This window comes from Pocillopora verrucosa, chromosome 8 (assembly GCF_036669915.1).
Source record: "Pocillopora verrucosa isolate sample1 chromosome 8, ASM3666991v2, whole genome shotgun sequence".
NCBI lineage: Eukaryota > Metazoa > Cnidaria > Anthozoa > Scleractinia > Pocilloporidae > Pocillopora > Pocillopora verrucosa.
The window spans coordinates 809,582-825,944 of NC_089319.1; the positions used below are offsets into that span (position 1 = coordinate 809,582).

The 16,363-nt window shown below is 38.7% G+C and overlaps 2 protein-coding genes across 3 annotated transcripts in view; one reads left to right on the forward strand and one right to left on the reverse strand.

The window, feature by feature from the left end:
- LOC131787964 (uncharacterized) overlaps positions 1–2,047 on the reverse strand; it is a 3,442-nt gene extending 1,395 nt beyond the window's left edge. Inside the window, exons 1-5 of the mRNA XM_059105044.2 lie at positions 1,997–2,047; positions 1,856–1,901; positions 1,328–1,458; positions 894–932; positions 273–314 (exon numbers count right to left, since the gene is read on the reverse strand). Coding sequence (XP_058961027.1) covers positions 273–314; positions 894–932; positions 1,328–1,458; positions 1,856–1,901; positions 1,997–2,033 — 295 coding nt within the window. The 5' untranslated portion in view covers positions 2,034–2,047. The remainder of the gene's footprint in view (positions 1–272; positions 315–893; positions 933–1,327; positions 1,459–1,855; positions 1,902–1,996) is intronic.
- Positions 2,048–3,037: 990 nt separating this feature from the next.
- LOC131787934 (trinucleotide repeat-containing gene 6C protein) lies at positions 3,038–16,354 on the forward strand. Of its 2 annotated transcripts, none has more exons than XM_059105009.2 (22): positions 3,038–3,199; positions 3,427–3,485; positions 3,682–3,760; positions 3,968–4,005; positions 4,132–4,174; positions 4,812–4,902; positions 5,270–5,342; positions 5,950–6,000; positions 6,082–6,147; positions 6,862–6,903; positions 7,021–7,074; positions 7,230–7,304; positions 7,450–7,526; positions 8,067–8,223; positions 8,610–8,631; positions 8,777–8,814; positions 9,305–9,494; positions 9,872–11,118; positions 11,922–11,996; positions 12,192–12,249; positions 12,817–15,116; positions 15,377–16,354. In XM_059105009.2, exons 1-22 carry the CDS (start codon positions 3,136–3,138, stop codon positions 16,175–16,177), a joined length of 5,700 nt encoding a protein of 1,899 aa, XP_058960992.1. In that variant the 5' UTR covers positions 3,038–3,135; the 3' UTR covers positions 16,178–16,354. The 2 variants fall into 2 exon arrangements, with proteins under 2 accessions (XP_058960992.1, XP_066026971.1); XM_066170874.1 differs by having other exon boundaries at positions 6,865–6,903.
- Positions 16,355–16,363: the final 9 nt, after the last annotated feature.

The window sequence follows — 16,363 nt, forward strand, 5'->3', positions numbered from 1 at the left end:
TCACATTACACTCTGTCAGCAGTTTAAAGTATTACCTCAATTTCCTCTTTTTAATTACTCTGTTATCTGCTTGAGGCAGAGTTTATGCAGAAATAAACAAGCAAATTTAGTTTGCCAGTGAACACTTTTGGGAATCATTTGATTGGTAATTTAAGTATTTCAGCTTGACATGGAACCAGTAATATAACAAGCTACCTTAATAAACTGATTCAAAAAAATGTTTGGATTTCTTTAACTGTTACTTGCAGCAATCAAAACATCATCAACAATACCTGGTTTTTCTGGATCACGACCAACGTATGGCGTAATTGTATCTAAGGAAAAATTATAACAAGATTTGGCAACTGAATTAGGCTTGCTGTCCAATTACTACTAACAAAACAATCATAAATAAAAAACATCTTTATCATGTTTCATGTGTCTGAGTGGGAGCACTGATAAACAAATTATCATTAAGATACATTTCAGCCTGAATGTTATCATAAGTAAATAATTGAAGATTTTTGTATGATTCAGATTACAAATAATTATGGTTACTTTACAGAGGGACATAAAATCTTGCAATATACAATCACTAACTAAAGACAATCATACAATCATGGAGACATATTAATTATTTCTATTCTGGTGAATGATTGCTCTGGTTCTGGTAATTCCACGGCCATAACTTTCTAAAATTGCATCTTTACGTGATTTATCTGAGCTTCTTTTGTGTTCTCACTTGATAACAACCCCATTACAATTACATCTATAATTATGAATGAACACAATCACTTTTTCACCAGTAGGAGCTAAGCCTTAGTAAAAGAGTAACCCTTTTTGTACTTTACTCCTGTTTGGTGCAGTTCATGTAAAACAAAAGAAAAACACAATTAAGTTCAAACAAAGCTCACCTTTTTTTGACTTTAACTCAGCTTCCAATTTTCTCCATTCTGCAAGTGAAATATTCACAACTTAAGTTAATTTTCAGTGAAGGTACATGTTGAGGTTATTTGAGACAATGGTGCTGATGAAATCTATTTTCATGTTTGGACTAGTAACATTTTATTTGAAGTTTGTTAATAAGTATAAGTAAAAAAAAATAATTTAAATTACAGAATGATATCTCTACTGAATGTTTTGATCTGACAGAGGTATTTACAAAAAAAAGGGCACTCTTTTACAATTCTTTACCATTTTTGAGATCAGGAAAACTGAGAAATAACAGCAATACAAAGTTCTATTAAAAAAATTCCAAATCTTTCCTGTAAATTTTAATAGCTCTGAATTAATAAAAGATCACTTACAATAACAATCATTATACTGAAAGATTCTTTAAATACCTTACCTCTTTGTAAAAAATCTACATTCTTTTTAAATTCCTGATCTGCAGGACTTGCATTTGGATCTCTTTTAAGAGAGGAGTGGGAGCTGTTACCATTCACATGTGATGTACTAGGAGACCCTGATCTTGGAGGTCTGCAATATGAAGATAATCCTTCACTTTACTATCTTTAATAATTACATTTTCCAGGTCAGGACAAGTGCATGGGGCCATGACCACGGACTTACCCCCTTAGTGTGATTCATCGAGAAAAAGAGACAGGCAAAGTCCATTATTTAGCAGAAAACCTGTCATAAACGAGGGAAAAACAGTTGGACTGAACTTTCATTTTATTTGGTTCCGTATAAAATATTACAGCTTTGCGTAATTTAATTAAACAGTTGTTCTTCCCATTGCCAATAAATAAATGGTGAGCATCAATAGACTCATGAACTGTCTTCGACGAGCAAGACCTCTAAAAGCGTGCCATTTAAGTTAACTTGCCTGGACTCATAAAATAAACTGCATGATAGCTAATAGTGAATCACTTACTGTCTCCAATTCTGATCAAAGTTCCGCTCCACCTGGACTTTATTTCCTACACAGAGCAAGGTTAAGAACATGAATACCTTTCTTCAGAGTGCTATATTCGCAAGATATAGAAATCATTGCGCTAAAATGATGCCAAATTACCTTTCCTTCTTCCGTGTGACATACCAGAAGCCGCCATTTTGTTTAGCGTTCCCGATATCGCGGGCGCTTTCATAGTCACGCTATTCATCAAGACGAGGCTGAGTCGTCTTGTCATGTGACGTCTGGTACAGACTTCCTCTATGATCGAAAAGTTCGTCCATCCTCACTACCTTCCACCAGGTTAGGATGAGGTATGCGTTAATCAAGAATTTCAATAAATCCGGAAAAAGTTCAACTTCCATTTCAAGCCAAGGCAAACTTTCATTGTTCAAATGACCGAACGTTTCTGTCCCGTCCCGTCCTTAAGGAGCCCGATCCCCAAATTTCTCTGTAAGTAAGCGGCTGACTTCCGCCTCACATCAGGAGCCTTAGGCGACAGAAATCCCTCACGATGAGAGGGCTAGAAATGCAATCGGATTTAAACCTTATTCCTCTTCTGTTTAAGTGTCAGTGTCTAGATTCTTTCGTTGTATATGCATGCATCCATATCTCTGTGTTAGATAATTAAAATTCCTGATTGCCATGTTTACAAGAACACTGGTCTTGCAGAACTTTCCGAGGGCCTAAGAACCAAGACTGAAATGAACATAGCTAGTTTGTTTTTACGCGGATCTTGCCATTTGCACAATCTGAAATCAGGCATAATAAGCATGGCATAGATGGATTGGTAAAACCGTATTTGAATCGGTGTCGGAACTTGATGTTAATCGACACAAATTTGTAATAGAAATAAGGCTTCAAAGGTCTTAAGAATTCTGAAATATTTCAGAGCAAATCCCTGTGTTTTTGCTTCCGGTTGAAATTCAATGCACTGCGTCACTTGAACCTAGGAAACAAGCCACCCTTGCCAACCTTTCTTTCATCTACAAAGGTTACAGTGTACGTCTTTCTCAGTGGGTGATTTTTTTAGTACATATAACTAATAATTGTTAAAGAGAATTTTTGTTGTACCAAATTTTACCCGATATTTTGACTAGTACCGCTAAATTAGTATATGAATGCTGGGATAGGTTTAGCCACGTGACGTCATCGGAAGGGATCGCCATGTTGGATTTATGAAGCGCTCAAGACGATTGAGTCTAGAAATCTTTGAAATTTGATGAGGGGTTTTACAGATACATGAGGGACAACGCGTTAAAATGCCAAAAGAAGAGGAGAAGGAATACCTTAAGATACTGGGAGTGGATAAATATTCACCTGAAAGTAGGTTTTTCCGTGGTTATGTTACCCTATTTACCACAGTACATCCTACAAGCGATTCACTATCCTGGAACTTCCGAGTTGAAGTGGGCGATGGAATACACGCTCGTTGAATAATTTTTAGGCTAGCATATAGTTAGATTTACTCCACAGAAAATGTATTCGAATTTGTAATTTGTTGGTTTTCGTAATATAAGACGGTTTACCTTATATCGCCGATTATTTTTCAGATGAATTCGAAATCAAACGAGCATATAAGAAACTTGCACTCCGATTTCACCCTGACAAGGTAAAGTTACGCTATATAGAATTTCAGTTGTGCAGTTGTTGTTAATTTCTTTTTTCAGCAAAAGTACTTCACTTCTTCTTAAAATTTTAACTTTACGTCTGCTATTTAGTATTGACATTCCAGCATTCTCTGGTACTTTCTCTTTGCCAAGTTGATAATTTAGTCTCACTCTGTTGACCTTGCTTTCACTTTTTAGAACCAGAGCGACTTCTCGGCAAGCAACTCTAAAAAGCAGTTCGATGAAATCAGCAAAGCTTTTGAATCTCTCACTTTAGGTAACAGCGATTTTAACTTTGCATTCATTTATTTGCAACGACAGATCATGGTAGTGTCATTAATTTAGTAGTTCTGTTAATATGACTTTCTAATTTTGTATCTGGCCAGAATTGCGTGCCTTCCAATCATGTACGACTATTAAGTTTCAGACAGCGAGATCTTTGTAGGATTTGCGTGATGTCTCTTCCTTTTTCTCTTTTACACAGATTACAGAAACGATACAAATCAACCAGACTACGATCAGGTAAAATTTATGTTATCTGTTTTATTTAAACTTAAGAGTTCTCCTCAGAAAGAATTCTTTATGATGCATACCATTTTACACAAGATACAGTTAGATGGGAAATTAAGGATTTGTATTTTTCTTTAGATTTTCTTTGACTTTCTACGCGATATCTTTGACTGGAGAGAAGGTAAGAGAATTTGCAAATTGCTTCCTTTGTCGCTGTTTTAAGTGTAACGTTTGGTTTTATACAGGTTTGGCTTTACCGTACTTAATTAACACAATGTCATCCCTGCTACTAACAATCTACGATTGACACGTAAACACTACACAAACCTAAACCGGAATCGGTTAACCCACTTATTGTGTAAATACAAACAAGCCATTCCTATCTTTTACAGTTGTCTTGATAAAAACGTTGGTTAACTCGAGAATGGGGATTTTTTTCCCCTCACTGTTATTGTAATGGAGGCTTTAGGAATCTAGATAAAGCAATTAGTTGTAAGATTTCCAATTACCGTTCACCTATACAGTATGAAGACCATGCAAGTTTTATTCTTGAGCTGGTTTCAGTGAGTTATCAAGTTTTTAAAAAAATAACAGACTGTAAAATGCCATTACATGTATGGTTCTTCAACTGGTTTGTCTATGTAACAACTAGCTGTTATGCCAATTTGTTTTGGTGCTTTTGTGCTCATTTGAGATAATAGGAGCTTGACACTTTGTCAATAGTTATTATCATCAGTAATTGATTGAAAATAGGTGTGAGGGCCATTTATCAATTTAGGGAATAATTAAAACTTACAATTTGTTTTGTTCTTCTCTAGATGCAGAAGGAGCTGGAACTAGTAACTTTCTTACATATTTCTGTGGTTCTAAGCAGCACCCATGTTCCTCTGATGGAGACTTCGATTCAAGGTGAGAATTAAGTATTATTCTTATTGGTCATCTGTATTTTTGTAGCTGTTTTTTTTTTCTTTTACAAGAATATTTCACCTCTTTAAATGTAACAGTAGCTGTCGTTTACCTTTTGCAGTAGACGACTGCTTTTTTTTTATTGCTCCTTACAGTTCTGTAATAGAAAAGTGACTTCTCCTTGTAAACTGTGCTCCATTTTTTTAAGTTCCTTGTGTGAATTCACATTTCATAGAAACAAATTTCTATACTTTATAGTCATTTCTATTCTTTTCACTGGCTTTGTGATGTTTTGTGGATATTGCACATGCTGATTGCCTTTGAGAATGTTTACTGAAATGTTACATTATATACTTTGCTCATGAAACAGATACCAAGATACTGAAGATGACGAGGACGTTGATGGAGAGGGTGACTTGGATAGTATCATGGAGATCATTAAGGTAACACTTTGTCCAATAAAGCTTAGTGCTTCTGTTGGTAATTGATCAGTTACTTCTTAAGTATAATTTTTTATCATTGACTGAGTTGATAATGTAAATTGGCCACTGTAAAGAGTTACAAACCTGTTATTTTGAGTGTTAGCCCTTCATCACGCTTGAAATATCAGCTCTGTAACTCTTTACAGTGGCCAATGTATGTTATTCAACTGAGTTGAGAGTACCAATTTACCCTGTTATGCTTTCAAACTGACGCAGCACCACAGTTTCTTTAAAAACTTACCCCCCTTCTAAAGTGCTTGGGTTACACAAGATTAATGACAGAACCTACATCCTGGTTCACCTCAGAGTTACTACTTTTGCTTTTTTTCAGTTTTCGATATGTGTTATATTTATTGATCTCTCAGCCTTTCCATTATTTCTTATACTTAAATTTGTTATTGAACCCCTTTCACCAATTATTTTTATCCATTAAAAAGCTGACAGCTTATGGAAAATTAAAATTTTTGGAAATATTTCTGTCTAAATATGAGATTTTATTCTGATTTTGTCTAAGTGGTTCTTCAAAGTTCCTAAATTCTAAGGGTCTCTCTTACATTGTTTATTTTAGAATCGCAAAAAGAAAGGAAAACATGTTCCTGAAGAGTTCAAAGAAGAAAATGTAAGTTTTTGAAATAACTAACATTGTTCTTGTTTTTGTAAACTTTCATTGCATTAACTTGGAAAATTGTTGTGTTTTTAGTTGATGGATATGAAGAGTAAATTAAATCAACACAAAGAAGACATGAAGAGAGATGCTACTAAAAAGGTAATGAATGGTTGCTAGTATGTTTTTTGCTTGAAAACTTACAGCCCTGAATTGAGAAGAAAGTTATCACCATCAAGGTGTTATGTGGAAACATTATTATGTCTTCTGGATGATCAGATTTGAAATGAGAGGAAGATTAATGTGATTCCAAATGTGGATCTCTCTCTGACCAGGAAAAAACTTGGTGTGGCCTAAAAAGGTGAAGTCTGTACTCAAGCCTATTGGCCCACCCAGCTAAACCTTATCCTGGTTTCCATGTAGCATGAAGTGACTAGGAGTATTACCACTCCTCCCTGGATGAAATGCCAGTCCATCCAAAGGTTACCCCCCCCCCCCCCCAGCATTTTATCAGGCTTCCCAGACAATTTGCCAGTGCTATACTCCTGGGAAGGGAGAGGCACTGTGAAAGTCAAATGTATTACCCAAGAATACAACACATTGACTTGCCCAGTATTTGAATCTGGAACTCTCAACCCGGGGATCAGCGCACTGACCTTTAGGCCATTGCCTCTCTCAATGTGGCCTTCTACACCGCCATCTGCCATTGACTAACACTGATCATTCCAGCCTGTATATTCATTTGTCCAACAAGTTGTGACTTCTCAGAATTTTCTTGCTCATCTGTTCCATACTTTCCTTTTACATTAACTTGTATGGTAAAGAATTTCAAATTGTAGTCTTCTCTATAAATATCTTGTTCTTTGAAATTTTCAGCAGTCAAGCAAGAAAGGGAAAATGCCTGTACCTGTTGCAAAGGTTGGTATCTAGTGTGTAACAGAATGATCACTTTTGGTTATATGCTGGCAGTGCTTTAAATCTGCAGATACTAAATGTGTTGTGTTTTTTAATAATGTTTATCAACCTCATTCTCAGCCAAAACCTAAGAGCAAGAAACAACTGCAAGCTGAGCAACGACGGAGAGAAAAAGTTAGTAGTTGCTGTTTCATGCATTTTGTTTTATGCATAGTAGTATGCCTCGTCATATGTTTTTTCTAGTTTTGAAAATTACATACCCTTAATTAAGTCTTCAGACTTTTCAGTGTGTTTGAAAAGCTGTTCTCTGGAATTATTTTGCATTGTAGGAAATGGAGAAGATTGCAGTGGAATTAGAAGAGAAGCGAAAAGAGGAAGTAGAAAAAGAGAAACAAAGGAAACAAGTGAGTAGGTTTGGATATGATTGTGTTTTGGAACATGTGTAATAGATAAGGTATCAATCAGCCAGAGAGAGAAGCTACTAGGCAATAGCTCGATAGTGTGTCCTATACTTTTCATTAAAAACTCAAACTTCCTATGCATTTATAGCTTGAGGTTGAGAAACAGAAACGGCTGGAAGAAGAGAGAATTAAAGCACAGAATGAGGAGAGGAAAAGGCGGGAAAAGTAAGATTATATTGTTTGTCTGCTTTTAGGAAATTTCTGTAGAACTACTGTTGTTATGTTGAAGGTTATTTTTCCAGTGGTTAAAATTGACGTATGTTTTCTGTTTTGTTAGCACATTGAATGTAATATTGTTTTTACATGTATGCAGAGATTTCCACCTCATTCAGGAAGTAGTTGAATATGGAACTCTGTATTAACCTGCAAAATTCAATTGAAGCCATTTTGTACAGGGCTGAGTATTTTTTCCTGTGTTCATTTAAAAAAATCCTAAGATTAAAAGAGAGTGAAGTTGTTAGCTTTTCAGTGTATTTACAGAACTTTGGGCTTTGCTGAATGAGAATTGATCAACAGTTTGTTTATTAGTTTTTTTTTGTCCCACGCATGACACTCTTTTTTATTTATCTCTCTTTCTTATATGACTGAGCTGTCCATCTTTCCTAATTCAATTTTGGGAAGCCACAAAATTGAATGGTGTAAGGGTCATATCCTTTTAGGGACTCAGATTTTTTTTATCTTTGTCTATGATCATGACCACCATAGGGAACAAAAGGAGCGGGAAAGACAGCAAAAACTTGAGCAAGAGAAAGAGGAGAAAAGACGTCGTCAGCAGGAGGAGGAGAAAAAACGGAGAGAAGAAGAAGAAAAAAGGAAGAAAGCTGAAAAAGAAAAGGCAGAGAAGGAAAAGGCTGCAAGAAAGGTTCATGATTTTGTTACACAAATTAAATGTCATTGCAGGTTATCTCAAATCAGTTAAATCAACAGCCTGAATTCATTAGTCTGATAAGATTGTTATTCATCTTTTGCATGAGTTTTCTAACATACCAGTTTGATATCTACTGGGTTTGATATCTTGCAAATGGTATCATGCTTTGACCTACAGTGAATAATTTAGGGTTTACTGGAATTTGTCAAATTTTTATCAGCTGATACAAGGCACAGCATTTGATGACTTTCATAAACTGGCATTAATTCCCAAAACATCTTATAAATACTTGCAAATTGGTTCACCAAACCCACAGCATCTAACCTTACATGAGAATTAATAGTACATCAACTTCACTAGTATTTTTTTTTATTCTGCAGGCTGCCCAACAGGCTGCAAAAGGTATGAATGTGAATTTGGCAAAGCATTTAATATGCTTATTATGTATGGGTTTTTAAAATTTGTTTGTATTTTTTTTGGTTTTTTAACTCTTAGGCGAATTACTTTCATTTTTCAAGGCTGTAATTAATGATTGTTTTATTTTTAGAAAAAGAAGACAAAGAGAAGGCGGCAAACAAAAATCAGGTAAATGTTGAACTTTTCAGTTTCATTTTCTTATCTTCCATGCAAAGCTCTGAATTAGATACAGATTAGATTAATGTTAAATATTTCATGAGTGTCTAAAGAATTTTACATTCATCCACACTTAACTGTGCATTTATCTGTAGTTCAGTTATGGATAAAAAGTCTGAATGTTTTAGTAGGTGGCAAACTGAGTGCTCTGCATTGACAAGGCAACAATTTTTTTGAAAAAATATAACAGCAGTGGCAATAAAAAATGAGATAGTTGTGAAACAAATTAAAATAAACCTTTGAAAGAGAGATTTTGTTTATTTAAGGAAGAGTGAGTGAGTAAAGTTACCATGTCATATTCATAAAATTTTGGGGGGAAGAGAAGGGAATTTTTTAGCACATGAGAACCATGAGCTCTAGTTATCTGTTACAGCTGTAATGATTCTGGCAGTCCTTCAGACATAATCAATTATGCTGTACACTATCATTTTTACTGCTACAGAACATGAAGAGACTTCAACAGCAGCAGAGAACAGATCAGCAACAATATCCAAGAGAAATACCACCAAGGTTCCAAAAGAAAATGAAACAGCAGCAACAACAATCACAGTATCAAACACCTTCACAACAAATGCAGCAACAACAATCACTTCCACAACAAACCAAACCTCAACCAAAACAGCCTCCTGCAGGTGACTAGTAGTAAAAAGAACAGTGAGGTAGAATTGTTGAAAATTATTTTCTTTGACTGCATAGATGTCTGGTTTTTGATTAAGGAAAAAAAGGCTTGGTGTTAAGAACAATATGGACACATTTATATCAAAACTTGGGCTACCTACTGGAAATACATGTAGATGTTCCTATTTGAATCCTTATTTTCAATATTTTCCATGAACAAATTTGATTTTGAAGACTCAACCTGATCAGTTTGATGAAGAAATTATCATATTTGTTATTCAGTTAAAGACTTAAGCTCATTATGCAAGTGATAATTATTGTCTACCTATAAAATACAAATTATGACATGTGATAGTGGGCCTTCAACTGTCTGATAATTCTTTTTTGTTAGTTAACAAGAAGAAGGATCCTAATCGTTTTGGACCAAAAGAATTTGCAGACATGATAGAACCAGTGGATGACTCAGGCTGGTCACAATCTGCCCCTGTGAAGGGGTCAGGCTGGGGTAATTCACTGGAAACTTGGGAAGATGCAGACAAGTGGGGAAGTGAGGATCGACAGTGGGGAGATAAGGAAGGGACATGGGATAAACTTGTTGTGGATGAAGGAGATAAAGACACTTGGCCATCTGTAGGATCAAAAGGAGCAATAGGTGATAAGATAAAGACTTCCTCCTTGGATGCTGGCTCTGAAAAGGGTCAGTATTCAGCAGAATCTTCTCCTAAAACTTCTGTTTCTTCTATGTCTACTGCACTTATCTCTGACAATTCAAGTTCTGCTCAAGGAAATGTCAACACTAGTATGGACAAAAAGTCTTTGCCGACTAGTAATTGGCATGGGACTTCAACAACATCATCTGAGAACTGGGATGTCATTGATGAGTCTATTGATCAAGCTATTGATGCTGCTGAAGCAGCAACGGCAAAAGATAATGGAGGACTTGGGGCAGGCTGGGGCGGAGTTACCAAGGGGGGATTTGGGGGGTTAATAGGGAATGGTTCAAACTGGGAGAGTAGCACAGATGCAAAGGACTCAGTGTCGTTAGGGCGCAGTCATGACCCAGGAAAAGGAGAGCTTGTGAACACTTCATATGTATCTGAGACTCCAAGCTGGAGCAAAACACCTGGAAAGGCTGTCAAGCCTAAAGTGCCAACAACATCAACAGTGGTTACTAGTAATCTGACAGCCTCATGGGGTGGTACCCCTGCTGAGACTGATACTAAATGGACTGAACCTCACTCTACTTCGGATGGACTCACAAATTCCAAGTCTAGTAAACCACCTATTTTGGACTCTAATTCTGTGGCAAAATCAAGTGGGGACATTGAATCTGAACAAACTGTAACTTCAACTTCTGTTACTAAACCTTCATCTGGCTGGGGTGAAGTACCTGTGTCTAATTCATCTAAATGGGGATCTTCTGTAGATATCACAGGTACCTCTTGTTGGGACAATGTAGTGTCAAAATCAGACACAACTTCTGATCTTAAAACCGTGAGTAGCAGCAAAGTTTCACAGTGGTTAGAAAGTACAGGAGTGTCACTTGCAGATTTAGAATGGGGACAAGAAAATTTGGATAATGATGAAGGATCTGAGGGATCTCTAGATGGGTGGACCACAGCATCTAAAAGAAATAGGGTAAGAAATGTCTCTTACTTGAATTTGACTACTACAGTCAAATCCTGTTAACTTGAACCTTCAAGGAAAATTGAAAAAGGTTTGATTTAATGGGAATTTGAGTTATTGAGAAATGAAGATAAAGGCACTGTAGTTTAATGTATCCTAAACCAAGGAAACCTGAACTGGACTGACATGTTTTTGTAATGTGGAAAAACAACAAATGTTACAGGGCTGTTTCAAAATAATTTCATTTAATGTTTTGGACTGCAGTACACGTTTGTCTCAAGTTCACATGTATTGGCAAATGTGGTTTGACACAGTTTGAGTTATTGAGTGTTAAAGATAGATAGAGAATGACCCTAGGGGAAACGTAGATTGCCGAGGTTAAAATTACAGCAATTGTATGACAGAAATCCTGAAGAAATCGCTTTTGGTTTGAGTTAGTGCAAGGTTCAAGTTAGCAGCGATTTAAGTTATCGGGATTCATCTGTATGTTGTTGTAACTGGTCAATAGTAGGCAGACGCTCTTTTGTGGATTTACAATTACTCTAGGTCAAGTGAGTAAACTTTATTCTGGTTGCTAAGGTTTTTTTATTGTATTGTATTATTAATTGTATTATTCAGTCTGTGTGTTCCTTAGTTATGTGAGAGCAGACAAATTCAACCAGGGCTAAATTTCAGTGGCCTGGGCTATTTTATACTGAGAAGTGGATAATACTCTCCTGTCTTTTAATGCTTTTCTCCTGTCACTACACTTTATTATGGAAATTCTGGCTGGTTGCTTATGAGAAATAATTATCATTACTCTCAAAATGTTTTAGGCTCCCAAACCAGCTAATGACTCAAATGCGTGGATGAACAGATCTCTCAAACAACTGTTAGACATGGGTTTCAAGGTGAGTGATCTCCTATGCATATTCATGCAGTTGATGCGTGTTAATCTTATTTGAGAACTTGAGAACATTCTTTTCGAACTATACACGGGTTTTGAAATGTATTTCCAAGGTGTAGAACTATATAAAGTACAGACAATTTTGATTGTCTCAGCTGAAATGGTTTCCTTTTACCATTATGTTTCTTATTTTGCGCAGCAAGAGGATGCTGAAAAAGCTTTGAAGGCAAATCATATGAACATCGAGAGTGCAATAGGTATGATTCTCAGTCATTATTTTATTATAGGGTCTCTTTTAATGTAAAAGTTCAGAATTGGTTTGCGGTTCTTGAAAAATCCAGTGGGTTAATGTTTAAGAAGATTTTCGTGGGGAATTCCACTTGAAAACGTTTGAAATAGGTAAAGTGAATTTATAAAAAAGGAAAATTATGAAGGGGATCGAAATTCTGGAATAGGTGATAAGTAAGTTGTGACCAGTCACACATTGTCTGCCTATGTTTCTTACACCAATCCATTTGTGGCTCAACTGGTTTTTGCGTATTCCTTTCCCAATATATATTTTTTTGGTCTCCACCACTCTCCCTTCCATAGTATAGAACTTTATCCCACACCACATTCAGTTCTCCAGACGTTACGCTTTTTTACTTCAAAGATATGTGAACAGATTCTCCCAACTGCTTACCTTAGAGTTTTGTGATGTCCTGTGTTAAGAATTTGGTATATCAAAACAATATCACCCAACTGGTAGCTAAGAGTTAGTTAACTGATTTTGATCAGAAGGTCAGACATAACATTCATAACGATATCTGTTGCCGTGCTTTCAGGGGACCTACTTGCCATGAACATGAGTGAAAACAGGGAACAGTCTGTATCAGTTCCAAGTGGAAAACTCCAAGAGCCTGATCCTGCAGAAGCAGCAAGAATCCAACAGCAACAGCAGCAAGGTCAAGGTAAACTAAACCGCAAACAACGAAGGAAACTTCAACAGCAACAGCAAGCCGAGCAACAAACTCTTGAATCAAAAACTGAACAAAGGCAAGGACAAAATGAGGTCGCGGTTTCAAAGTCTGTGACTCAAGTCAGTGAATCTGTTACTAAACCTGCCAGTGAACAACAAAACAAGACTTCAGAAACTCAATCAACTTCTAAAACGGATGAAGTACAACAAGACTCTAAAACAAAAACTTCCACGAGCACAACAAAACCTGAAAAACCTCCATCATCTGTAGCTGGGGCAGTAAAGCCCACAAATGGGCAATCGCAATTGCCTAGCAACGGCAAAAGATCTGGTCCACCAGTAGTACCTCCTGCCCCAGGCCCAGGGGTACAGGGCCCATTGAGACCAACACTTGCTCATCCATTACTTCATCCTCAGTTTGTACAACAGTTACATCTGCAGCAGCTGAGAATGGCTCAGGGAGGTCTTCTTCAGCCTCCATTCACCCCTCAGCAGTTTGCTATGCTGCAGCAGATAGCTCAACTTCAGCTCGTTCAACAGCGCCTGGCTGCACAGTCTGTTGCTCAGCAACACTTAGGACAGAAACAACAGGTAGTGCCTCAACAACAATTGTATCAACAACAACAGCAGATTGCACTCATGATTGCTCAGATGCAACAGCAAGTTCTGCAACAACAGCCTGGGCTGGCCGGGAGACATCCTGCATTGCCGTTTACTGCAGTACAACAACAACAACAGCAGCAATCTTTACTGCAACAGCAGCAGCAACAGCAGTCACCTAATGCACAACAGAAGGGCAATAAAGCTGCAACCAATGACAAACCAGCAACAGAGGCACCAACGAGCAAGACAGCAGACACTGTTAAGTCTCAGCCCAGCGAACCATCTGCAGTTTCTCCTGTGACATCAGAAGAACAACCCAAGCAACCTTCCCCTGTTACTCAGTCTAGGCTCACACAGTGGAAGCAGCCATTGTTACATGAACCTTCATCAGCACCAGTCACTCAGTCCTCCGTCACTAGCAGCACACCAGCCTCAGTGGACTCCAAAGCTCAGACAATATCAGCTCCTTCACAATCATCTTCAGGTGTGCTAACCAGTGTCGTATCAGCTCCATCCATTTCAACCAGTGACCTATCTGATTCCTCAGCTCCAAACAGCAACAATGTTTCTCCACGGGCACGAATTCCTGATCCAGTTTCAAGCAGGTGGGGTGTGGACGCTGGTCCCAAGCTGTCTGCTGACCCACCTGAATTTAAACCAGGTGTACCATGGCGCCCTGCTCCAAAATCTGACAAAAGAGATGAAGTGAGAGATAGTGTTTCTCCCAACACCGTGGAAAGCTCCAGTCGTCCATCTTCCACTATTGACTCCTCATCAGATAGCTGGTCGAATTTGGGAAACCAAACTGTCAGTGCGCCCAGCAGCGCACAACTTGGAAGCAATGTAAAGGTAGCAGACAATGTTGTCACTACCATTGCAAGTTCTTCCTTCTCAGGACTGTTGATCAATAACCATACATTTGAGTCAAGTCAAATCGACTTTGGCGTAGGCTCAACCCCATGGCTAGGCAATAAAGCCCCTGCCCAACCTGCACAAGCGACAAGTAGATCTGCAGGATCCAGTGCTGCATCACTGTTGAGACCTCCCCCTGGGTTGGGATCTGACACCACTTTACCTGAATCCCCTCTCTTTGACGAAGAGCCCCCTGCTTGGTTGAAAAGCTTAATAGATGGTTCCAGTCTTGGAGGCGATAAAACCCAGCCTGAGTTTCAGTTCAGTCGCTTTGGGTTTGCGAACAGTTCAACACCATGGAGTCCAAGAGATAGCAGCACGCAGCCGTTTAGTCCTTTGACACCCAACCCTCAACCTTGGGCTGCTGTCGGGGGTCCTGCTCCTACTCTGTCATCGTCGGCATCATCTGTAACTATGGCAACAAGTGAAAACCGTAGTGGAAGTGTGAGCACAACCGAGCCATCATCTTTGCAAAACTCAGGGATCATCTGGTCAACGAATCAACCCATACCAAGTGCTGAGGAGAAGCTATCAGGGAATTTACCTGGGACTTCTGTCCCCCCTGTATCTGCATCTAGCGGTGTTGCTCCTTCTAGAACTGCTGTCAATTCCATGTCAACTTGGCTGGTACTGCGAAATTTGTCACCAAGGGTGAGTTTTGCTCTTACGTTGTCGAGTCCATTAAAATCCTTTCTTTGATCTGAAAGCCAGTTAAGGCAATGTAATGGAAAATTCTTGGCAACTATCTTTTTTCCCCACAGAGACAAGTCATAATATTAGTATCATGAGTGAGTAGCCATACAGTCTGGTCTAGTTCCTTACGTGATTAACATGACATTTCTGACTGTATCGAAGAATTAGCAGAAAGAGGAACTTATGACAATCGTTTAATGATCTTGTCTCGCTTGCAGATGGATCCCAAGACCCTCCGTCCTATGTGCGAGAGGCATGGGCCACTGCTCACGTTTCAGTTGAATCTTCGCCATGGGAACAGCTTGATTCGTTACGGCAGCATGGAAGAAGCGGCAAAAGCGAGGGCAGCGTTGAATGGCATGATGCTGGTTGGCTCCCAGGTGGCAGCAGACTTCGCTACAGACAGTGACATCGGTAGCTTCTTTGAGCAAACCATGGATTGGAGTGCAAACCCATTTCCCAGCAACACGTACGGTAATCAGTGGTCCTTTCAGAACGTGCTTGGTTCTGCGGCAACTTCGGACAATATTCAATCTACAACCAAAGCACCGATTGGCAAGGTTCCACCCGGAGTATCAAGCACTGAACAGCCCATCCCAAAAGTAAATAACCCCAATCCTGGAATGCAGTGGGGATCTACGATAGGGACACTGCCCTCGCCCTCGCAAGGCCTTGTTACTGGCGAACAGCCCAAAGTCAATGCCCCCAGCCCTCAGTGGGTAATCGGCTCACAGGGAAGCGAACAGCCTGGGGCAAAGCCTAACACTGCAGCTCCCAGTGTACCATGGGGTAGTGCACATGGACACGCACCAGCACCGTCTTACTTGTGGGGTACAGGCCCTTCGCAGCAAACAGCCCTTGGGGGGAACTTTTCCCAAGTACCCAGTATGTGGTCCTTTCCAGCTGGAGTCCCACGTGATGTGGAGCCTCAGTCAGGATCAGGAGACGGGCTTGTAAGCCCTTCCATGACGACATTCCTTCCCCCTGGCCTGCTGAACGGAGGGGGAGATTCAGTCTGAACTGTGATCATGAACTAAGAATCACAATGCATCAGCGTTTTTCTTTTTGTAGTTTTATCGCTTACATGTGCGTTTGTTTCATGTGTTGTTATGTGTGCGTTGGCCCTGAAAATGGGTCTTCTGTGTATCTACATTAATGTTTCAATATTGATTAAAATCTCATGCTATACGAAGAAACTCGTCTTT